The following is a 25,079-nucleotide window of genomic DNA, read 5'->3' as shown; positions in this document are numbered from 1 at the left end:
CTAAAACGGCTAATCAAATACCTAATTAAAGTATTCAAAGATGTTAAATTAAAAAAAATTAATATGACAGTTTCACATTTCAATCCATATAAATAAGCAAGGATTTTTGTTATTCATCAATCAAAAACAAACAAAGCATTAAGCATATAGTTGCTATACTAAGACTTTTTACTCAATTTCTCATTATGTCTATCAAAAATGTGTTTTTACTTCTAGCGGTTCTATGTATCATAGTTTCTGTAAATGCTCAATTGCCTCAGTTTCCGGCTCAACTTCCTTTTCTGTTTCCGTTCCAACTGATTCCTGGATTACCTGATATAACAAAATGTTTCTCATCCGTGATGGATATTCCTGGATGCATTGCAGAGATTTCTCAATCCATTTTCACTGGAAAGTTCGGTAATTTAGGTCCGGCTTGTTGCAAAGCATTTTTGGACGCCGATAATTGCATACCGAAAATTCCATTCATTCCATTTTTTCCTCCGATGCTAAAGGAACAATGTTCAAGAGTTGCCGGTGCAACTCCTCCCATACCAAAATAGTGTTTTATCTTATTTTTAAAATAGATAACTTTTTCAACTTATTTTTTTAAAATTTTAGCTTACGTTACATGTTATAATAATAATTAAAAAAAGAAGAAGATATAGTAATAACATTTGAGAAGTTGCATTTGGGTTCCATGTTTATACATTCTTCAATTCTAATGAATAACACCTTGAAACATCGAGTCCATAATTGAATTTAGTCTTACAATGTTACAGACCTTCAAATTGTTTCCATAAATCTTTGAAATATGTCATAACACAAAATCTGAGAGTGGTTTATAATTTTATTAGATAAGACTCGTCCAAATATGCTGGTGTGAGAAATGTTGTGATGATATAAAAATTCTAAATAGTAATCGGTATTTTTCAAAAGAATATTTCAATTATATACATTCCATATACCATGCCTTTACTAATTATATATAATACGGGATTTCTCAAAGTATAAAAGAAAGATAAGACAAGGAAAACATACAACATCTATAAAAGACGCACCAGACAGAGCCTCTCACTGAATTTTGTGGTAAACGAATAGAACTCTGTAATTGAGAAAAAAATGAAATGAAATAATATTAAGAAATAAAAAGAGAGACATATTTAAGTTACAAAATTAGAAAATATTAAATCACGTATTAATATTTTTCTAAAACAAAATAGGGAACTTTTACTTCTGTTTTGAATATATAAACGATTTTTAATAGAATTTGTTCAATATTTTAATATAGTAAATAAAAAATTTGTATATATGAACTATTTTTTTTACTTGTGTATATATCCGATGGGGTTATGAAATTTTTCTATATTTTGTTTTTTAAAAATATAGGGTTTTGTGCAAAACACCCATCAAACTCATCTAGTTTTGCAATTTTACCCTATATCTCTAACAAACACATATTAATCTTATGAAGTCTAAAATAATACGCAATATGACCCTTATACGTATATTGTAAACTTTTTTACACTCCCATAGATTAGATTTTTAATATTTCGAAGGTCGATTTGAACTTTTCGTCGAGAAGGCTTCGATTAAACATATTAAATATCAATATCTTACAAAATATTGTCGTAGAAAAATGACGAAAAGGGGTTACATTGGTATTATTTTAGACTTCATCGGATAATTATGCATTTTTTGGAGGTGGAGAATAAAGATGCAAAAATAGATGAGTTAGAGGGTTTTATTTTGCACAAAACCCTAAAAATAACAAAATTTGATTTGATAAGGGTGGATATTTCACTAATAAATTTGACACGTGTCATGATCACGTGAGTTAACAATTTTGAAAGCCCAACTTTATGTAGATATTTGGCACATATATTGGATTATGTTCATTGTTTTCATGCCAGATCCGAACTGCTCTTCCCAACCGTTTAACCCGCTATCCAGAAACTCTTCTCCTCTAAGTTTAGTGTTAACAAGTCATGGAGAACCTCATTGTATAGAAGTTTTACAAACCAAACCTTTAGATTGATTCAAATAATTTCACGAAGAAAATATTATAAATCGATTTATTTGTTTAAATTTGGAGATATAAACCGATGATTGATTAATTATGTGAAGCCATTTTACTTTTATTTTCTCTTTGTAGTCAATATTTCTTAGTTAATGTTACGTGTTTCACACATGGAGTTTCAACTATATTAAATTTCTAAAACGGCTAATCAAATACCTAATTAACGTATTCAAAGATGTTAACTTAAAAAAAATTAATATGACAGTTTCACATTTCAATCCATATAAATAAGCAAGGATTTTATTGTTATTCATCAATCAAAAACAAACAAAGCATTAAGCATATTGTTGCTATACTAAGACTTTTTACTCAATTTCTCATTATGTCTATCAAAAATGTGTTTTCACTTCTAGCGGTTCTATGTATCATAGTTTCTGTAAATGCTCAATTGCCTCAGTTTCCGGCTCAGCTTCCTTTTCTGTTTCCGTTCCAACTGATTCCTGGATTACCTGATATAACAAAATGTTTCTCATCCGTGATGGATATTCCTGGATGCATTGCAGAGATTTCTCAATCCATTTTCACTGGAAAGTTCGGTAATTTAGGTCCGACTTGTTGCAAAGCATTTCTGGACGCCGATAATTGCATACCGAAAATTCCATTCATTCCACCGATGCTAAAGGAACAATGTTCAAGAGTTGCCGGTGCAACTCCTCCCATACCAAAATAGTGTTTTATCTTATTTTTAAAATAGATAACTTTTTCAAATTATTTTTTTAAAATTTTAGCTTACGTTACATGTTATAATAATAATTAAAAAAAGAAGAAGATATAGTAATAACATTTGAGAAGTTGCATTTGGGTTCCATGTTTATACATTCTTCAATTCTAATGAATAACACCTTGAAACATCGAGTCCATAATTCAATTTAGTCTTACAATGTTACAGACCTTCAAATTGTTTCAATAAATCTTTAAAATATGTCATAACACAAAATCTGAGAGTGGTTTATAATTTTATTAGATAAGACTCGTCTAAATATGCTGGTGTGAGAAATGTTGTGATGATATAAAAATTCTAAATAGTAATCAGTATTTTTCAAAAGAATATTTCAATTATATACATTCTATATACCATGCCTTTACTAATTATATATAATACGGGATTTCTCAAAGTATAAAAGAAAGATAAGACAAGGAAAACATACAACATCTATAAAAGACGCACCAGACAGAGCCTCTCACTGAATTTTGTGGTAAACGAATAGAACTCTGTAATTGAGAAAAAAATGAAATGAAATAATATTAAGAAATAAAAAGAGAGACATATTTAAGTTACAAAATTAGAAAATATTAAATCACGTATTAATATTTTTCTAAAACAAAATAGGGAACTTTTACTTCTGTTTTGAATATATAAACGATTTTTAATAGAATTTGTTCAATATTTTAATATACTAAATAAAAAATTTGTATATATGAACTATTTTTTTTACTTGTGTATATATCCGATGGGGTTATGAAATTTTTCTATATTTTGTTTTTAAAAAATATAGGGTTTTGTGCAAAACACCCATCTAACTCATCTAGTTTTGCAATTTTACCCTATATCTCTAACAAACACATATTAATCTTATGAAGTCTAAAATAATACGCAATATGACCCTTATACGTATATTGTAAACTTTTTTACACTCCCATAGATTAGATTTTTAATATTTCGAAGGTCGATTTGAACTTTTCGTCGAGAAGGCTTCGATTAAACATATTAAATATCAATATCTTACAAAATATTGTCGTAGAAAAATGACGAAAAGGGGTTACATTGCGTATTATTTTAGACTTCATCGGATAATTATGCATTTTTTGGAGGTGGAGAATAAAGATGCAAAAATAGATGAGTTAGAGGGTTTTATTTTGCACAAAACCCTAAAAATAACAAAATTTGATTTGATAAGGGTGGATATTTCACTAATAAATTTGACACATGTCATGATCACGTGAGTTAACAATTTTGAAAGCCCAACTTTATGTAGATATTTGGCACATATATTGGATTATGTTCATTGTTTTCATGCCAGATCCGAACTTCTCTTCCCAACCGTTTAACCCGCTATCCAGAAACTCTTCTCCTCTAAGTTTAGTGTTAACAAGTCATGGAGAACCTCATTGTATAGAAGTTTTACAAACCAAACCTTTAGATTGATTCAAATAATTTCACGAAGAAAATATTATAAATCGATTTATTTGTTTAAATTTGGAGATATAAACCGATGATTGATTAATTATGTGAAGCCATTTTACTTTTATTTTCTCTTTGTAGTCAATATTTCTTAGGTAATGTTACGTGTTTCACACATGGAGTTTCAACTATATTAAATTTCTAAAACGGCTAATCAAATACCTAATTAACGTATTCAAAGATGTTAACTTAAAAAAAATTAATATGACAGTTTCACATTTCAATCCATATAAATAAGCAAGGATTTTATTGTTATTCATCAATCAAAAACAAACAAAGCATTAAGCATATTGTTGCTATACTAAGACTTTTTACTCAATTTCTCATTAGGTCTATCAAAAATGTGTTTTCACTTCTAGCGGTTCTATGTATCATAGTTTCTGTAAATGCTCAATTGCCTCAGTTTCCGGCTCAGCTTCCTTTTCTGTTTCCGTTCCAACTGATTCCTGGATTACCTGATATAACAAAATGTTTCTCATCCGTGATGGATATTCCTGGATGCATTGCAGAGATTTCTCAATCCATTTTCACTGGAAAGTTCGGTAATTTAGGTCCGACTTGTTGCAAAACATTTCTGGACGCCGATAATTGCATACCGAAAATTCCATTCATTCCACCGATGCTAAAGGAACAATGTTCAAGAGTTGCCGGTGCAACTCCTCCCATACCAAAATAGTGTTTTATCTTATTTTTAAAATAGATAACTTTTTCAAATTATTTTTTTAAAATTTTAGCTTACGTTACATGTTATAATAATAATTAAAAAAAGAAGAAGATATAGTAATAACATTTGAGAAGTTGCATTTGGGTTCCATGTTTATACATTCTTCAATTCTAATGAATAACACCTTGAAACATCGAGTCCATAATTCAATTTAGTCTTACAATGTTACAGACCTTCAAATTGTTTCAATAAATCTTTAAAATATGTCATAACACAAAATCTGAGAGTGGTTTATAATTTTATTAGATAAGACTCGTCTAAATATGCTGGTGTGAGAAATGTTGTGATGATATAAAAATTCTAAATAGTAATCAGTATTTTTCAAAAGAATATTTCAATTATATACATTCTATATACCATGCCTTTACTAATTATATATAATACGGGATTTCTCAAAGTATAAAAGAAAGATAAGACAAGGAAAACATACAACATCTATAAAAGACGCACCAGACAGAGCCTCTCATTGAATTTTGTGGTAAACGAATAGAACTCTGTAATTGAGAAAAAAATGAAATGAAATAATATTAAGAAATAAAAAGAGAGACATATTTAAGTTACAAAATTAGAAAATATTAAATCACGTATTAATATTTTTCTAAAACAAAATAGGGAACTTTTACTTCTGTTTTGAATATATAAACGATTTTTAATAGAATTTGTTCAATATTTTAATATAGTAAATAAAAAAATTGTATATATGAACTATTTTTTTTACTTGTGTATATATCCGATAGGGTTATGAAATTTTTCTATATTTTGTTTTTTAAAAATATAGGGTTTTGTGCAAAACACCCATCTAACTCATCTAGTTTTGCAATTTTACCCTATATCTCTAACAAACACATATTAATCTTATGAAGTCTAAAATAATACGCAATATGACCCTTATACGTATATTGTAAACTTTTTTACACTCCCATAGATTAGATTTTTAATATTTCGAAGGTCGATTTGAACTTTTCGTCGAGAAGGCTTCGATTAAACATATTAAATATCAATATCTTACAAAATATTGTCGTAGAAAAATGACGAAAAGGGGTTACATTGCGTATTATTTTAGACTTCATCGGATAATTATGCATTTTTTGGAGGTGGAGAATAAAGATGCAAAAATAGATGAGTTAGAGGGTTTTATTTTGCACAAAACCCTAAAAATAACAAAATTTGATTTGATAAGGGTGGATATTTCACTAATAAATTTGACACATGTCATGATCACGTGAGTTAACAATTTTGAAAGCCCAACTTTATGTAGATATTTGGCACATATATTGGATTATGTTCATTGTTTTCATGCCAGATCCGAACTGCTCTTCCCAACCGTTTAACCCGCTATCCAGAAACTCTTCTCCTCTAAGTTTAGTGTTAACAAGTCATGGAGAACCTCATTGTATAGAAGTTTTACAAACCAAACCTTTAGATTGATTCAAATAATTTCACGAAAAAAATATTATAAATCGATTTATTTGTTTAAATTTGGAGATATAAACCGATGATTGATTAATTATGTGAAGCCATTTTACTTTTATTTTCTCTTTGTAGTCAATATTTCTTAGTTAATGTTACGTGTTTCACACATGGAGTTTCAACTATATTAAATTTCTAAAACGGCTAATCAAATACCTAATTAAAGTATTCAAAGATGTTAACTTAAAAAAAATTAATATGACAGTTTCACATTTCAATCCATATAAATAAGCAAGGATTTTATTGTTATTCATCAATCAAAAACAAACAAAGCATTAAGCATATTGTTGCTATACTAAGACTTTTTACTCAATTTCTCATTATGTCTATCAAAAATGTGTTTTCACTTCTAGCGGTTCTATGTATCATAGTTTCTGTAAATGCTCAATTGTCTCAGTTTCCGGCTCAACTTCCTTTTCCGTTTCCGTTCCAACTGATTCCTGGATTACCTGATATAACAAAATGTTTCTCATCCGTGATGGATATTCCTGGATACATTGCAGAGATTTCTCAATCCATTTTCACTGGAAAGTTCGATAATTTAGGTCCGGCTTGTTGCAAAGCATTTTTGGACGCCGATAATTGCATACCGAAAATTTCATTCATTTCGTTTTTTCCTCCGATGCTAAAGGAACAATGTTCAAGAGTTGCCGGTGCAACTCCTCCCATACCAAAATAGTGTTTTAACTTATTTTTAAAATAGATAACTTTTTCAACTTATTTTTTTAAAATTTTAGCTTACGTTACATGTTATAATTATAATTACAAAAAAAAAAAAGATATAGTAATAACATTTGAGAAGTTGCATTTGGGTTCAATGTTTACTCATTCTTCAATTCTAATGAAATAACACCTTGAAACATCGAATCCACAATTGAATTTAGTCTTACAATGTTACGGAACTTTAAATTGTTTCAATAAATCTTTAAAATATGTCGTAACACAAAATCTGAGAGTGGTTTATAATTTTATTAGATAAGACTCGTCTAAATATGCTGGTGTGAGAAATGTTGTGATGATATAAAAATTCTAAATAGTAATCAGTATTTTTCAAAAGAATATTTCAATTATATACATTCTATGTACCATGCCTTTACTAGTTATATATAATACGGGATTTCTCAAAGTATAAAAGAAAGATAAGACAAGGAAAACATACAACATCTATAAAAGACGCACCAGACAGAGCCTCTCACTGAATTTTGTGGTAAATGAATAGAACTCTGTAATTGAGAAAAAAATGAAATGAAATAATATTAAGAAATAAAAAGAGAGACATATTTAAGTTACAAAATTAGAAAATATTAAATCACGTATTAATATTTTTCTAAAACAAAATAGGGAACTTTTACTTCTGTTTTGAATATATAAACGATTTTTAATAGAATTTGTTCAATATTTTAATATAGTAAATAAAAAATTTGTATATATGAACTATTTTTTTTACTTGTGTATATATCCGATGGGGTTATGAAATTTTTCTATATTTTGTTTTTAAAAAATATAGGGTTTTGTGCAAAACACCCATCTAACTCATCTAGTTTTGCAATTTTACCCTATATCTCTAACAAACACATATTAATCTTATGAAGTCTAAAATAATACGCAATATGACCCTTATACGTATATTGTAAACTTTTTTACACTCCCATAGATTAGATTTTTAATATTTCGAAGGTCGATTTGAACTTTTCGTCGAGAAGGCTTCGATTAAACATATTAAATATCAATATCTTACAAAATATTGTCGTAGAAAAATGACGAAAAGGGGTTACATTGCGTATTATTTTAGACTTCATCGGATAATTATGCATTTTTTGGAGGTGGAGAATAAAGATGCAAAAATAGATGAGTTAGAGGGTTTTATTTTGCACAAAACCCTAAAAATAACAAAATTTGATTTGATAAGGGTAGATATTTCACTAATAAATTTGACATGTGTCATGATCACGTGAGTTAACAATTTTGAAAGCCCAACTTTATGTAGATATTTGGCACATATATTGGATTATGTTCATTGTTTTCATGCCAGATCCGAACTGCTCTTCCCAACCGTTTAACCCGCTATCCAGAAACTCTTCTCCTCTAAGTTTAGTGTTAACAAGTCATGGAGAACCTCATTGTATAGAAGTTTTACAAACCAAACCTTTAGATTGATTCAAATAATTTCACGAAGAAAATATTATAAATCGATTTATTTGTTTAAATTTGGAGATATAAACCGATGATTGATTAATTATGTGAAGCCATTTTACTTTTATTTTCTCTTTGTAGTCAATATTTCTTAGTTAATGTTACGTGTTTCACACATGGAGTTTCAACTATATTAAATTTCTAAAACGGCTAATCAAATACCTAATTAACGTATTCAAAGATGTTAACTTAAAAAAAATTAATATGACAGTTTCACATTTCAATCCATATAAATAAGCAAGGATTTTATTGTTATTCATCAATCAAAAACAAACAAAGCATTAAGCATATTGTTGCTATACTAAGACTTTTTACTCAATTTCTCATTATGTCTATCAAAAATGTGTTTTCACTTCTAGCGGTTCTATGTATCATAGTTTCTGTAAATGCTCAATTGCCTCAGTTTCCGGCTCAGCTTCCTTTTCTGTTTCCGTTCCAACTGATTCCTGGATTACCTGATATAACAAAATGTTTCTCATCCGTGATGGATATTCCTGGATGCATTGCAGAGATTTCTCAATCCATTTTCACTGGAAAGTTCGGTAATTTAGGTCCGACTTGTTGCAAAGCATTTCTGGACGCCGATAATTGCATACCGAAAATTCCATTCATTCCACCGATGCTAAAGGAACAATGTTCAAGAGTTGCCGGTGCAACTCCTCCCATACCAAAATAGTGTTTTATCTTATTTTTAAAATAGATAACTTTTTCAAATTATTTTTTTAAAATTTTAGCTTACGTTACATGTTATAATAATAATTAAAAAAAGAAGAAGATATAGTAATAACATTTGAGAAGTTGCATTTGGGTTCCATGTTTATACATTCTTCAATTCTAATGAATAACACCTTGAAACATCGAGTCCATAATTCAATTTAGTCTTACAATGTTACAGACCTTCAAATTGTTTCAATAAATCTTTAAAATATGTCATAACACAAAATCTGAGAGTGGTTTATAATTTTATTAGATAAGACTCGTCTAAATATGCTGGTGTGAGAAATGTTGTGATGATATAAAAATTCTAAATAGTAATCAGTATTTTTGAAAAGAATATTTCAATTATATACATTCTATATACCATGCCTTTACTAATTATATATAATACGGGATTTCTCAAAGTATAAAAGAAAGATAAGACAAGGAAAACATACAACATCTATAAAAGACGCACCAGACAGAGCCTCTCACTGAATTTTGTGGTAAACGAATAGAACTCTGTAATTGAGAAAAAAATGAAATGAAATAATATTAAGAAATAAAAAGAGAGACATATTTAAGTTACAAAATTAGAAAATATTAAATCACGTATTAATATTTTTCTAAAACAAAATAGGGAACTTTTACTTCTGTTTTGAATATATAAACGATTTTTAATAGAATTTGTTCAATATTTTAATATACTAAATAAAACATTTGTATATATGAACTATTTTTTTTACTTGTCTATATATCCGATGGGGTTATGAAATGTTTCTATATTTTGTTTTTAAAAATATAGGGTTTTGTGCAAAACACCCATCTAACTCATCTAGTTTTGCAATTTTACCCTATATCTCTAACAAACACATATTAATCCTATGAAGTCTAAAATAATACGCAATATGACCCTTATACGTATATTGTAACCTTATTTACACTCACATACATTAGATTTTTAAAAGAATTTGTAGGTAGAGCTGAACTTTTTGCCGAGAAGGCTTCGATTTAACATATTAAATATCAATATTTTACAAAATATTTATCGTAGAAAAAAATGACGAAAAAGGGGTTACATTGCGTATTATTTTTAACTTCATCGGATAATTATGCATTTTCTGGAGGTGGAGGATAAATATGCAACAATAGATGAGTTAGAGAGTTTTTCTTTTTGCACATAACCTTAAAAATAACAAAATTTATTTGATATGTGTGGGTAACTCATGAATAAATTTGACACGTGTCATGATCAGGTGAGTTAACAATTTTGAAAACTCAACTTTGTATAATAAGATATTTGGCAAAGTCAAAGCCGGAAAGCAATAACCCAATAATTGTTATATTTAAAGACCATGTAAGGTTTACTCGTTTCCTCTTATAATTGATGAATTTGGTTCCATTAATTTTTTATGTTTAGTTAAATTTTTACGTTGATCCTAGTAGTAAAAGGACGACATTGATGCAACAATGCTTCAAACGACCGTCAAAAGGCTATGAACAAGTCTTTGGAGACATGCAGTGGAATTCTAAGCTCCTCCAAGCAGTCTTCAAAGAGTCGTCAACCAAGAAACGCATTACTTAGAAGAGGCATTCTTCATGATCAGTCAGGCAAAATTACCTTTTGTGGGTCATTCCCTGGTTGATGGTAATTGAGAAAACGATTTTGGGAACCCTCTTCTCTCTAGCGGAGGGTTCCCAATTGAAAACGACGTCGTTTTCTCTCTAGCAGACAACCGAAACCACGTTAAACGATGTCGTTTTGTACAGCTCTGATGCCACGGTGTCGCTGACTCAGCACGGTTTAACGGTTTCATAACGCCGTCACAAGTTATGTTGAAATCGGCTAACAATTATGTAGTTGAGGTTTGGAATTTGAAATAGGTTGTAGTTTAGGTGGATAAATACAGGGTTTTAAAGTTCGGGTTGAAAAAAACCGCCAGCAAAAAGGTTGGGTTGATTTTCGCCGTTTTTCCGACTATCTAAGAAACCTCTCAATACGTTGTAACTACATTGCCTTTATATTAGAATGAATACAGAGCAATTTCCTCATCAGAGACTTTTAACATCTTTCACTATCCATTGAATTTTCTCGAAAATAGGGGAGTTTTTTTTGTTTTCGATTTTCGCCGTGTTCTTCACGAACTTTTGAAAATTTACTAGTTGATAGAGACTATAGTCTTTGCTCGATGAGTGTTTATTCTTTCGTTTTTGCCCTACGTGTAGTTAGTTGGATGTTTGTACGTAAGATAGTCATCTTTGGATGTTCCATCAAATACTTAATGTCTTTTATCAAGAACCATAATAGCATTTTGCAATAATTGTTTTGCTTTCCGATCTGTTGTACACCCAGAAGCTTCCATTTCCCTGAATATTTCTGGAACCTGTGGAGCAGCCAACAATTTAAATTAAACACCCAATTTATCAAGATCACACATAACATATATACTCAATGAAACCTTTGAGGTGAAGGAACATGGGATTACAAGGTCACCAGATAGAAGCTACATACCATTTCATACTTCTTTGCTCGAGTGAATGCTTTCATAAGTGTACTATAGGTAACCACATCGGGGTGAATCCCTTCAGAAGACAAACTCAAGCAGTTAAGCATTATAATTCACCGATTACTATAGGGAAGTACTAGAAGTTTAATCGCACGAATAAGATATACATACGGTTTCTTTAATATGATGATAAATAGATAGAGCTTCCATGTGCTTCCCAGCAGTTCCAAAAGCATTAATCAAAACATTCAGCATAATCAAGTTTGGTTCAATCCCCTCATTCTCCATCATCTTGAGCACCTTTACTGTCTGTTTGCATAGTCCCTGTGTTAAAATTTGACAATGACTTTAGTTAGATTTGAAAATTCATAGCACTACTTACTCTAACATGTAATAATTTACAAGGGAAATTAAAACAACAAGCCAAATCTTGTTAGCAGAATCTATGAACCTTCTACAGTTGTTGACATTCAATACTCTTCTATATATACCAAATGAAAACGGCTGAAACAACCTATATAGAGTCTACCAAGTTCAGATCATAAACAAAAACCGAGAACATGAAACATAGAAAGATAGGAAATCAACCTGCTGAGCATATGCATTTGCCAAAGTGCAAAATAAATTAGCAGAAGGAGCAACACCTTGAGACTTTAGCTTACCCACAAGTTCCCCAATATCCTCGAAACTCCCAAACTGTCCAATAATTTACTGCATAAATAGCTCTTGTATCTTTATGTTCCTTACACTTTATAGACTCAAAATGTGTATCTATCATGTTCCAGTTCCCATTCTCTCCCAACCGAGTTATAAGATTCACAAACATCCTAGGGTTAGGATAAAGCCACTGATCCTACATCATTGTAAACAACTCAAGCGCCATATCAACCGCACCGTGATGACAATGCCACCGTATTAACGAATTCCATGTCCTAATATTAGGCCTCGAATCACTCGATCTCTGTAGTTTCTCTAACACCTGTAACTCTTCATCCAACTCTCCATACTTACCAAACGTATCAATAACACTATTGTATATCTCCACATCCATAGGCAAACCAATCTCCCTAATCTCTTCTACAATCCCTAAAGCTTTCTTCCACATACCATTATCTCTATAAATACGAATAATCTTCCCATAAACAAACGAATTCAAACGAAACTTCCTCTTCTTCATTTCGTTAACCACACGCCACGATACCTCTTATCTACCAGCACTAACGTAATAGTTCAACAGAATTTCACAAGTTTCCTGATCCTTATCAATATTTCCCCTTTTCATATGATTCAAAACCCTAAGAGCTAACTCTAATTGACCTTTTCTCAAATATCGACTAACCAAAGCATTGTACAATCTCACCGAATAGCTTCCATAAATCATGAATCTAACTACTTCATGAAACAAAGCATCAGCTTCGAGAGTCCTTCTGAGACTAGCGAGTGTTTCAATAAAACTAACGTAGGAAAGAGGATCAGGACGTGAACCTAGAGAATGGATTTCGGCGAGGAGAGACATTGCTTCGTTTGTTTCGCCTGTTCTACAGAAATATCGAATCCAGCTATTGTACATAGATAAGGAGATTCTTGTGTGACTAATTGGCGCCATCTTCATGGGTAGAAAGATGAGAGTAAACACCATCATCAAAAGTAATAGAAGATACTACAATTGTTTTGTTTGCCACTTGAGTGTGTTTAAACGATGTAACAACTCTTTGCTAAGGATCATGGACTTATTTTTCATTTGTTCAATAAAAATAATGTTGTCCTCTTTAAATAACTTTTTTAGCATTTGCTACAAAATCGCACATATTTAAAACTCGTTTTATGATTCATACAAATATTCGCCAAGGAGTGAATCCAAATATTTTCTTTTTGAATATTTTATTGTTTAGATAGACAATTATAAATAGATTTTTAAACAATGTCTAGACATTATAAATAAATTTTTAAACAATAATTTATAATGTCAGTAAATATATTTTTAAAATCTGTTTAACATTATAAATACACATTATAAATTTATTGTTTAGACGGTTTTATTAGGCGGGGCCTAGACATTTTAGGCGGTTTTATTAGTCGGGGCCTAGACAATTTTAGGCGGTTTAAACGGTTTTACAATAAAACGATATATATTTATATACTACTAAATGAAATGTTGGAAAAAACTTATTAAAAAGCTGAAAGTTAGCAAAAAATTTAAAAAGAATATATATTTAACATTTTAAAGTAAGATAAATAAAATAATAAAAGTAAATGTGTCTTTATATACAATTTTAAATATATTTTTCAAAATTCCAATATTATTGAAACACATTTAGATCCGCCTAAACCCGCCTAATGACCGTTTAATCCGCTTAATGTCCGCATAGTCCGCCAAATCTACCCTACCGCCTAATAAAACCGATTTTAAGAAAGTCGAAGCGGTACATGAACGCCTAGACGACCGCCTATTCCGCTTTCCTGAACATTGTTTAGACCTAAACTTTTACAAACACAATTATTCTAATTTTTATCTTTTTGCTCTGAAATTCCCTGAGACTTTGGAGAGTTCATCAGAGATTTCAAACCCTGTAGAGAGAAGATATTTTCTTAACTCTATTCTTCTTTTAATTTCTTTACGCAATCTTCTTCAAACATGTTTTTTATGTTTCTATGATTATGTCTGAGTAATCTACTTGTTGGGTTTAGGATTTCGCATTAGAGATTTAGATGGTATAGTGGATCGATAACATGTTAGGATTATCTTTAGAGTTCTTCAGTTTGATTATTCTTAATGCTAGTTCTAGAGTAGCTAACTAGAACTTGATCTTAGGCTAATAGGCAAGATCATAGATGCCGCTTATTACCTGAACTATCATAGATGAGCTTGAATATTAAAATAAGGATAGGTTTGGTTTAGATACTTATATGAACTTATTAAACCTGATTTTAATGCATGTTTACTATATACTGATTTATAGACGAGAGTTGGGATCCCTATTTATTAAGACGAGAGTTGGTTGATCATAGGTTAGTGATTTGAGTTCTATAATGGTTCGATAACAATCCTAATTAACTACTAGATCTATTATTCATCTATTTTCTGAGAAATTTCCTAAATACGACACTTTAATCATCTTAATTTAGTACAAATCAAATCTGCTATCTGCTTTCTTGTTTCTTTTTACTTTTATTACTATTTGATTTAGCTTAATTTTGAGACTATAACTTCGTGGAAATCGACCCTAAAATACTACAATTGATATTTTTTTGAGAGAGTGCTTAGGTCTAATTTGACTCATATCAGTTAAATCAGTTTTTGTTTTGGTCAATCAGTTAAAAAAATATTAATTGAGGATTAGTTCTAGACTTATTTTTATGTTTCAGATATATTTAAATATTATTTTAGTAAAAGGTATATCTTATTATATAAAGTATGATTTCAAAGTTAGTAACTCATAAGATCGTGACACGTGTCAAATCTATCGATCAGATCTTTACATGTATAATTAAAGATTAACTTTTTTAGTCTCTTCAAAAGATAGAAAACCTTAAAAAAAAGAAACAAATTAACATATACTAATTTCTATGTCTATAATAAAATAAATAAATTATTTTCTTATTCAAAAGGAAAATTAACAAATTTATTTTTACATGTGTATTAGTCAATAAAATAAATTTAGCATGTATTAAATATAAACAAAAAATCATTTAGTATGGATATTATCATATTAAATAATTAAAAAAGACCACTCAAGTTTAAAATAACAAAAACATTATTTTATTAACAAAAAGGAAAATTAACAAATTTATTTTTACATGTGTTATTGGTCAATTAAAGAATTTTAGCATTTATTAAATATAAAGACAATCATCATTTAGTATGGATATTAAATAATTAAAAAGACCATTGAAGTTAAAAATAATAAAATAATTTAGTAAACATTAAATTAATTGGTTAAAACTATATTTATCAATGTAATATAGTATTTTTATTTGAATACTTAGTGAGAATATTAGTATAGTTATACTTATGTTTTAATCTAAGAATTTTAACGCATGTATTCATTAGTATAAACACTAAAAATTAGGAAAATATGGCTTAGAGGGATTGATTTTTGATTATTTAATGAAAATGTTAATATAAAATTTTAATATTTTCTTTGTTAATTTCAAGTCATTTAAAATTAGTTTTTCATTAGGTAAAACTAACTTATGAGACTATGACATATAAAAAAACTATATCTTAAACAATTTGTCTTTTCCAAAATATTTTGTGAATTGTTGATTTTTTTGTGTTTATTATGTTTTGTTATTTGTTAATTATTTTGATATGAACTAATAGATTTAATATGTTATAAATATATATATATATATATATATATTGGTTTAAAGTTTAACACTGATCCATTAAAATAATGTGAGAAGAATCAAAATTGGATTTATTATGATGAAATAGATAGTTAAATTGTATAGCAAATTGGAATGTGTAAGATTAAAATTTGGTTTTAATAAAATTACCAAATTAAATACAGAAAAGTAAGTTGACTACTTTTTGAAATTCAAATATCATCAATAAGATAAAGTGTATAATCATAAGATCCTACGGATTGATCCCTCGGCTTTCTAAGTAACTAGTGGTTATGGGACGATAATTGATTCATGGACAATACTTGTTTGCTTTCCAGCTGAAGCTTATGATACACTCATCCAACCTATGAGTTTCTCTATTCATACAATTTAAGATAGATCTTTACAGAAATAGAAGATTCATAAAGCATTTCAATCTGCAGATTTCAAATGATGTTTCCCTGTATGGGTTTCCCATTCCCTATGAGAATCTCTACTGCTATAATATCACATATGGGATAAGTTCCCAACAAGCGAGTCTACATAATAATACATATTGTGTGTCTATTAATTCTCAAGTCTATAATATTTAACTGCTAAAAATATGATCCATATGGCAGTGTTGCGGACAGGTTTCCTGAAGTTAACTTGGGCTTCGCTGGTGGTGCATCCATGGTCATAAAACCCAAGAATTATCTTTCTCAGATTGTTCACGATTATGTAAGTTAATTCTTATGCTACCTATAATTACTATTGCCAAGAAGGATGATATTTATCTCTGTTTATTTTCTTATATTTTCAATAAGTAAATGCGATATGGTGCCTTGGTTTCCCAAGTTTGACGAGTCGTTGTATAACAACTGTGGGTGGTAATGTCATTTTTTTTTTTGTATTTTGATTAGATGAAAGTAAAGCAATTCATATTAATAAAAATTTTGCTTGATTTTGTCTTGTAGAAGTGGCCTTTAGGAACAAATGTTCTTGTATGATCTTGATCATCAACGAATTGCATACAATTGTGAGTGTGAATGTGTTTTGATAGAATTTTTCGTTTTGATTTTGTTTGATCTTGATTATCAAGAAAATATGGTATTAATGGCTTGTCGGATGGGACAAGAGGAGAGTAAAATAAAAACATTATAAACATAAGGCACTCGGCGGGGAACCATACTAAGGAGGGAAGTTACTTGGCTGTTATGATATATATCTCCTTCTCAAATTCTTGTTCTCTCATTGAGTTTCCGGTTATATTATCTGATGGTGTATAAGAGGTTTATGTAATATAACCCGGAAGAGTCATGCTTTAGACTTTGAACATCAGTTATTGTTTTTGATTGTATGTTGTATGATTGTGCTCGGAAACTAAACCATAAAACTGAGTAGATGAACTTTTTAGTACTCAAATTCGAGTCTTCATTATTGCATTTATCTTGATTCATAAACATCATAAGATATCGTGGATTAGTTCCTGATCATCTCAAACTAGTCTGGAATTCAACTCTAAATATCTCGTGAGATAATATATGAACAATTACATACAATAGAAACTCTATAAATTAATAATATTGGAAAAATGAATTTATTAATTTATAATTTATCCTATAAATTAATATTTATAGAAATAATTACCCAGACAATACTACATATATTCTTTCGGAAGATAATGGATGTCAATAGCCTATTCGACTATTCGAGTGAAAATGAAGCATTGTCAGAATTTCATAGTTTAGAAGGAAAATATAAGCAAATCATAATCAAGTATAAAGGAATATATTGACATGAAACATGGACATGACAAAGCTAACAAAATAGGGACATGGTAAAGTTAACAAATCAACTAAACTATGTCTCTTTCAACCGGAAAGTTGAAAGATCCGTGTACAGGAGACTGTAACAACCTTCCATGCCGAGCAGAATCAAATGCCATAAGCTGAGTGAGGTCGAGTTCATGGCTCGGCAGAATCATCCTCTTAAGCGAAAGAACCGTCGCCTCGTAGCCGCATACCATGACAAAGATGGCAGCGATAATCAACCTAAAAACAAACAAATACGAAGAGTTGTCTCGTTAAGAAAGTATTTTGTATGGGTCTCTAGTGATACGCTTTAAGATTTTACGCTACAAAATAGAGTTCTCATATTTGCAAGCACAAAAGTATATCAATCACATTCAAGAAGTCACATGTCCATAAATTCAACGTAATGAAACTTATTTCTTGCTAATTCCTAAAGTAATGAATTGCTCTGCTTTTTCTTATTGAACATGTTTCGATGGTAATTCATGCTTATATAGAGAAAGCTCAAACTAAAGAATAAGAAAAGATAAGTTCAATGGAAACTAAACAAATCCCATGTCTTTTATCATAATCGGAAGAATATCTTATCCTAATACTAATACTTATTGTTGTTTTGTGACATAGTGGAATCAAAAGTATGCTGAAAAAACTTAGGATTGACTTTTAGAAGGTTGAAGAACAGAATCTAGTGAGTTCGGATTCGGGACTTCAGCACGAACTTGGTTCCAAGAATGGTTTTGATGCTTAGTGTGAGTTAAAATATAATTAGTTTGGCATGCATCACAAAAACACACTAGGCAACAGAGAGACTAAAAGACCGTGAGAAAATCCATACCTCATAATACCTTGCCTCATGGTTATGTTGAAATGTAGACAAAACTACCAGTAGTCCAACAAGAACAACACAAGGATCCTAGGACAGACATTAAGCAATTGTGTTAGTTAATTAACATCCAAGGTAATAAATAACTAACTAAAACATCAAAAGTAATGATGTCAATGAACTTCCTTGGAAAAAACAGAGTATTTTTCTCATATTTTAAATAATATTGACAGGAAAGCAAGAGAAGAATCATGATTATCTCCCCGAAACAACATAGAAAAACAAATACAAAAAAGAAGATAAAACTAGCATGATTGAAGCAGTAAATAAAACCATAAAACAAAATCGAAAGAGTAACAAAAGCATTATCTTTAACCTCAAACAAAGTAATAAACTAAGAAAATCTAAAATTAAGAAAATAATCTCAAGTTAGGATCAAAAAATCAGTTAATCAAAATACAAACAAACATAAAAACGATGATTTATGAAACATACACAAAAAGCTAACAAAGAATTATGTTTTAAGTTTGAGTTATGATTCCTCTCTACCTCCTCTGTTTTAAAATGTTGATGAGAAGTAATTACCTAATATTCAAAACTATATCAAGGCGGAAATGATTGAAGTTGACTTTTTGGGTTTAATTTACATGGTCAACATAAGTTTCTTATGGTTTTTTTCTTTACTAGGAAGTTTAGGGGATTTCATTCAAATTATGAAGAATTGGGATGTAACAAGCGCAAATATTTTTTATTTCTTTACCTCACAACATTTTTTTTTGTGAAGAAATATCTCTCAAATATTACATTCAAACCATGAAATCAAATTAATGCACATAAACAAACTAAGTAATCTGAAACTAATGTGAATAAACACACAAACACATGTCTGAAACTAACCTAACAAAAGTCAAGTAAAAGAATGATCATGTTTAGCTGTTTTACTACTTGGTGTTTCTCTTACAATGTTGTTGTGAAGCTTCCTATCCTGTTAGATTTCCTGCATTTGACCAACCAATCACACATGTTAAAGATGATAAAATAAGAAACAGAAAAAGAAGGTGAGAATCCTTTTCATTTCTTTACCTCACAGCTTTTTTGTTTTGGGAAAGAAATATCACTTTCTAACTCTCAAGTTGTGTGACACAATTACTTCATGGTATCTAATTAATGCGCATAAACAAACCAATTATTCATGACACGATTATTCGTGAAACATACAAACAAAAAGAAAACAAAGAATTTTTGTTTACGTTGGAGTTATGTTTCCTCTCTACATCAATTTTGTTTTAAAGTGTTGATGAGAAAGAACAAGAAGTAATTACCTGATACGCAAAATAATATTAAAGTAGGATCGATTAGAATATTGAAATCAATGTGCTGGATTTCATTATGAAAATTGTGATTTAAGAGTTTCTTAATTTTAGAGTAGATACAAAGGGCTAAAAGTGTTTTTGAATTACTAAATAACTAAATTTGGTATTTTGGATTTAATTTTGCATCTTCAACCTAAGTTTCTTATGCTTTTTCTTTATGAGAGAGTTGAGGGGTTTTTCCAGCAAATCATGAAAAGTTGGGGATATAAATTAGCAAATCTTTTTTATTTCTTTTACCTCACAACTTCTTTTCCTTTGTGATTTTATTTTTTTAACTTTTTAACGATCAAGTTGTAACATAATTATTCAGACCATGATACTCATTATTTGGGAAAATCACCCACAAAAACTCTTAAATAATGCGCATAAAAGAAACCTTTAATTTTGTGGTTTTCATATGAGAGTTTGTTCTTTTACCAACAACTAAAATATGTCTAAAACTAATATGGCAATAGTTGAGTAAAAAATGATCATCATTACTAGATATACTATGTTAGGTTCTGGCAGATAAGAATACAAGGAAACTTGTGTTGTAATGTTGATATGAAAACACAACTATCTATATATGAGTAATTCTAAAATTAAGGTTCTAATCAAATAAAAAATTATTGAGTTATATTGCACATCAACTTTTATTAAACTTTGATTTTTCGTCATTTTTGCTATTATTATTATTATTTAAAACAACAAATTTAATTTTTGGTTAAATGAATAACTATGATAAATAAATATTGAAATGCTTCTAAAAACAAATTTATAATTTCTCATATACATATTGTAAAAGCTTTTTTATTCAATTTGCAATAATGGTGGTTCCAATAACAAAATTAAAAAAAGTTTCTAATGACAAAACATTGGTTCTCCCATCGTCTCTCTAGTTGATCCGATAAAATAAATTTATTATAAACAAAATTTCTATTAAAACACAATACTGTAATTTACTTTTACTTCATCTATTAATTTAAATAAGATTCTATATATATATATATATATATATATATATATATATATATGAATAAAATTAGTACATTACATAAAAGACTTAATATACATACGTGACATAATTGTTTACCATAATATTTAGATGTTTTATCATGTGTACAAGATTATATGCATCTTTAGCATTTTCTTTTCTATATAGGCACACATCAACACAATAGATGTAAATAATACAATTTATTTAACACCCAATATAGTATACAAACTTTAAGTATACACATCTTCATATCAAATATATTGAATACAAGTAATTATACACTCACATAATTTTGAAAATTGAAATCCTCTTATCTCAAAATAGTAAACGATATTTTCAAAGTAACAGAAACTTTTACACAATAAGGATAATTATTGTCAAACGATATTTCATTTTGTTAACCTAAAACATTTCAAAATAAGGATAAAATGGTCATTAAAAATTAAAAGAGGTATAAATGAAAATAACCAACAGAAAGGGACATAATTAAAAAAATGTATTTTTGAAAGGGCATTCTTACCAATTTCTCAACAAATATTATTTTTCTTAACTAAAAGGTAATTGAACAAATTTGTTTATTTTTTTGCCGTCTACTCTTAATTAGAGCTCAAAAGAGCGATTCTTGGGGAATGTTGTTTACATAGGTGATGTGATGTGGTTCGGAACGTACTTTTCGTGCCAAATTATCCGCTTTTACATTTGTGCATCGAGAAATTAAAGTTAAAGAGAAATTTGAAACTCATCCTTGTCGCTCTGAAATTCCTCTAAATATCCTGAAAATGCTGGTCATTCGGTTGGAAAAGACACCATCTTCACCATGTCTGTAAAGAACGCTACATCTTGGTTATCTGAACCAATCATATACTTCATTGCCTAAAGAAGAGCTTCGACTTCTGTATGGAGTGGGAAGAGACTTCTACGGAGATTAGCAGCGCCCATGCTTGATGTTTCTTCATTTAATGAAGTACAAAATCATCCTAATCCTGAAAACTTATCACTCTCTTTCCAGGATCCGTCTACAAAACAACAAAGTCATGCATACATATTATCCTCTGAGATATCTCTCACACAAGTTCGTGTTTCCAAAAAAGAAACCAAGTTTTCATTATGTAGCTCAACTTGAGCTAATTTCCACGATTTTGCCTCTTTTTCTGCTAAACATAATATATCGAGTGGATCTTTATCCACATTATCAAAATTCTTTTCATTTTGTACTTTCCAAATGTACCAGATAATCCATGGGTATGAAAATGAATCAACTGCTGAGGGTACTCTCCAAAATAAATGATCTAAATTCATATAAATAAAATATGAGAGAAAAATTCTATAACCGTGGGAATATGTGAAAATGCCCAAACCTGTCGAGCTGGGTGACATTGAAAGAGTATATGATTAATTGTTTCCTTCGTGGTGCCACATCTTGCATAGCTTGTATCACATTTTATGCCTCTTTTCCGTAAATTTTCTATGACCGGCACGCAACAGGCTAAAATTTGCCACAAAAAGTGGAGTACCTTAGGCAGACATTGCACTTTCCAAGAATATGCTTTAAGGATTTTGATCTCCGGACAAATAAAAGATAAATTTGTATCCATATGTTCTATCCAAGAAGTATGATATCCGAATTTGACAGTATATTTTCAGGATTTTGTAAAATGCAAACCTAGAGTATCCTCTTGTTGGGCGCACCCACATGCATGAAACTTATTAACTGGATATCGTTAGGATCTCCTGTAACAGATCCATATTCCAAAATTTTGACCTTATGTCAATAAGGTTACTTACTCTTAAAGCTGGATCAATAACAAACCCATTACTTTTTGTTGGTCTCGAGAATTGAGCTAGAATCCAAGGATCCTCCCAAACAGAGATCGATGCCTCAGATCCGACTCTTTTAATTAGTCCTTTTTTAACCAGAAATCTAGCTGAGCAAATATTTCTCCATCCATAAGATGGAGAGTATGATTTAATATTTTCCTAGGGGTTAGATTTCCGAAAATACCTTCCTTAGAAAACCTTCGCAAAAAGTGAATCTAGTATAGTAATCAACCGCCATAATTGTTTTGTTAGGAGCGCAAAACTAAATATTCTTCATGTCGAAAACCTAGTCCACCATCTACCTTACTATCACATAATTTATTCTAAGCCATCCAATGCATGCCTTTGGAATCAACATTTGATCCACCAAAATTTAGCGACCGCACTTGTAAGCTTATAAGTCATGGTTTTTGGTAGCCTAAAACAAGACATAACATAAGGTTGTAATGCTGCACCTACCGATTCAATCATCACTTCTTTCCCATCCTTTGATAAAAATTTGGCCGACCGTCCATTAATTCTAGTCTGTAATCTATCTATAACAAAAGAAAATATTTGTTGGCTTAGATCCACCTAGACCCTCTGGTAATCCTAGATAAGAACCCATACCACCAATGGTGTTAATACCCAATGTATATTTGATTTCTACCTTAATAGAATCATCAATCTTATGGCCAAACTGTACCGACGATTTTGAAATATTTATTTGTTGCCCTGAGACGGCTTCATATTGCTTTAAAATCTCCAAAATTACACTACATTGTTCTTTGTTAACTTTACAAAATATAAATTATCATCCGCAAATAAAAACTGTGACACCGACGGGCTTGCTATTGCTATTTTAAGACCCGTTATCAGTTTTGCCCCGTTCTGCCTTTCGTATATTCACAATAAGTACCTTTGTGCATAGAATAATTAAGTAAGGAGATAGCGGATTTCCTTTTCTTAAACCCCTTTCTGGTATGATTAATCCTCTAGGTTGTCCATTAAGGAGTACTCTATACTAGATTGTTGTAATACACCACATTATCCACAAAATCCATTTTTCGCAGAATCCCATCTTTCTTAATAATATTTCAATGAACCCCCATTAAACCCGATCATAAGCTTTGCTCATATCCTTTTTTATTGCCAAAAAATATCCCTTACATGCCGGATTAGTTCTTAACCCATGAAACATCTCCTGGGCAATGAGAATATTGTCTAAAATAAGACGTCCCTCCACGAATGCCGATTATGTTTCCGAAATAAGACTTGGCAGAACTGTCTTAAGTCTTTGGCTTATAATTTTTTAGATAACTTTATAACCGACATTGCAAAGACTAATATGTCGTAATTCCGTCATCCGTGTTGGTCTCTCCGTCTCTGGGATCAGACATATATTAGTCGTATTTAACTGTTTATCAAAAATACCATCTTGTAAAAGAGAATTAACCAAAAGTAGCAAATCGTTTTTAATGGTGGACCATGCTTTCTGAAAGAATAAAGTTGTCATACCATCTGGTCCAGGTGCATCCTAAATAAAGCCATTCTCACCTCACATTCCGTTGCGGGTGCCGTTAGAAAATCATAAATCTGATCTGTAATTTTTTCTTGGACCTCTACAAGAGAATCCTCAAAAACCTTAGGATTAGTTGTAGAGAACAAATTCTTAAAATATGAAACTGCTATATTTTGAATATCTTTGTCTTCAGAACAAATTTGTTTTTACATATGATGTTAGTTAATTAAATTTAGCATGCATTTTGTTTTTTAAATTAGTATGGATAATTTGTTAGTACATACAATAACTAATTATAAAGGCCATTGAAGTTTCAATTAAAAAAATATTTTTTTTTAACATTAATATAATTTGATAAAATTATCTTTATCATTGGAATAAAGTCTTTTCATTCATTGAACAAAATTTTATAAATATAACGAGCTTATAAGAATAATCTTTTCAATACTTATGTTTTATTTTAAGAATTTTAATGCATCTTTTGATGGAGAGGCTTGCATCCTTTGATGTGTTATTCTAAGAATTTTAACACATTAAGTGAAAACACAAAAATTAGGGAAAATAAGCTTATAGGATTAACTTTTCAATTACTTAATAAGAAGTTAGTATATCAATTACACATTTAAGCAAACAAA

The 25,079-nt window shown here is 29.8% G+C and overlaps 6 protein-coding genes and 2 pseudogenes across 9 annotated transcripts; 5 read left to right on the top strand and 3 right to left on the bottom strand.

Annotated features, from left to right (window-relative positions):
* Positions 1 to 115: 115 nt before the first annotated feature.
* AT5G36350 (ECA1 gametogenesis related family protein) lies at positions 116 to 600 on the top strand. The gene has a single exon (NM_001085175.2). The coding sequence runs from the start codon at positions 186 to 188 to the stop codon at positions 540 to 542; it is 357 nt and encodes a 118-aa protein (NP_001078644.1). The 5' UTR covers positions 116 to 185; the 3' UTR covers positions 543 to 600.
* A 1,781-nt stretch (positions 601 to 2,381) lies between these two features.
* Positions 2,382 to 2,729, top strand: AT5G36340 (ECA1 gametogenesis related family protein; the record flags this gene model as incomplete). Its single annotated transcript, NM_001085174.1, has 1 exon — positions 2,382 to 2,729. The coding sequence occupies one exon, from the start codon at positions 2,382 to 2,384 to the stop codon at positions 2,727 to 2,729; it is 348 nt and encodes a 115-aa protein (NP_001078643.1).
* A 1,076-nt stretch (positions 2,730 to 3,805) lies between these two features.
* On the top strand, positions 3,806 to 4,917 carry AT5G36330 (ECA1 gametogenesis related family protein; the record flags this gene model as incomplete). The annotated part of the gene is made up of 2 exons (NM_001161280.1): positions 3,806 to 3,828; positions 4,572 to 4,917. 2 exons carry the CDS (start codon positions 3,806 to 3,808, stop codon positions 4,915 to 4,917), a joined length of 369 nt encoding a protein of 122 aa, NP_001154752.1.
* Positions 4,918 to 6,757: 1,840 nt separating this feature from the next.
* AT5G36320 (ECA1 gametogenesis related family protein) lies at positions 6,758 to 7,114 on the top strand (the record flags this gene model as incomplete). The annotated part of the gene is made up of 1 exon (NM_001085173.1): positions 6,758 to 7,114. The coding sequence occupies one exon, from the start codon at positions 6,758 to 6,760 to the stop codon at positions 7,112 to 7,114; it is 357 nt and encodes a 118-aa protein (NP_001078642.1).
* Positions 7,115 to 8,956: 1,842 nt separating this feature from the next.
* AT5G36310 (ECA1 gametogenesis related family protein) lies at positions 8,957 to 9,304 on the top strand (the record flags this gene model as incomplete). The annotated part of the gene is made up of 1 exon (NM_001085172.1): positions 8,957 to 9,304. The coding sequence occupies one exon, from the start codon at positions 8,957 to 8,959 to the stop codon at positions 9,302 to 9,304; it is 348 nt and encodes a 115-aa protein (NP_001078641.1).
* Positions 9,305 to 11,588: 2,284 nt separating this feature from the next.
* Positions 11,589 to 13,437, bottom strand: AT5G36300 (Tetratricopeptide repeat (TPR)-like superfamily protein; the record flags this gene model as incomplete). 2 transcript variants are annotated; one of them, NM_001161279.1, is made up of 6 exons in its annotated part: positions 11,589 to 11,708; positions 11,833 to 11,907; positions 11,999 to 12,155; positions 12,420 to 12,527; positions 12,811 to 13,034; positions 13,149 to 13,347. In NM_001161279.1, the coding sequence occupies 6 exons, from the start codon at positions 13,345 to 13,347 to the stop codon at positions 11,617 to 11,619; spliced, it is 855 nt and encodes a 284-aa protein (NP_001154751.1). The 2 variants fall into 2 exon arrangements, with proteins under 2 accessions (NP_001154751.1, NP_001332632.1); NM_001344138.1 differs by lacking the exon at positions 11,589 to 11,708 and having other exon boundaries at positions 11,807 to 11,907; positions 12,420 to 12,519; positions 12,689 to 13,034; positions 13,149 to 13,437.
* Positions 13,438 to 17,961: 4,524 nt separating this feature from the next.
* On the bottom strand, positions 17,962 to 18,207 carry AT5G36297 (annotated as a pseudogene). Its single transcript has one exon.
* A 3,586-nt stretch (positions 18,208 to 21,793) lies between these two features.
* AT5G36296 lies at positions 21,794 to 24,607 on the bottom strand (annotated as a pseudogene; the record flags this gene model as incomplete). Its single annotated transcript has 1 exon — positions 21,794 to 24,607.
* Between the last annotated feature and the right edge of the window lie 472 nt (positions 24,608 to 25,079).

The sequence above is a fragment of the Arabidopsis thaliana genome, chromosome 5 (genome assembly GCF_000001735.4).
Source record: "Arabidopsis thaliana chromosome 5, partial sequence".
In the NCBI taxonomy this organism is placed as follows: Eukaryota; Viridiplantae; Streptophyta; class Magnoliopsida; order Brassicales; family Brassicaceae; genus Arabidopsis; species Arabidopsis thaliana.
Note: the sequence above shows the minus strand (reverse complement) of the source record. Positions and strands in the feature narration are given on the sequence as shown.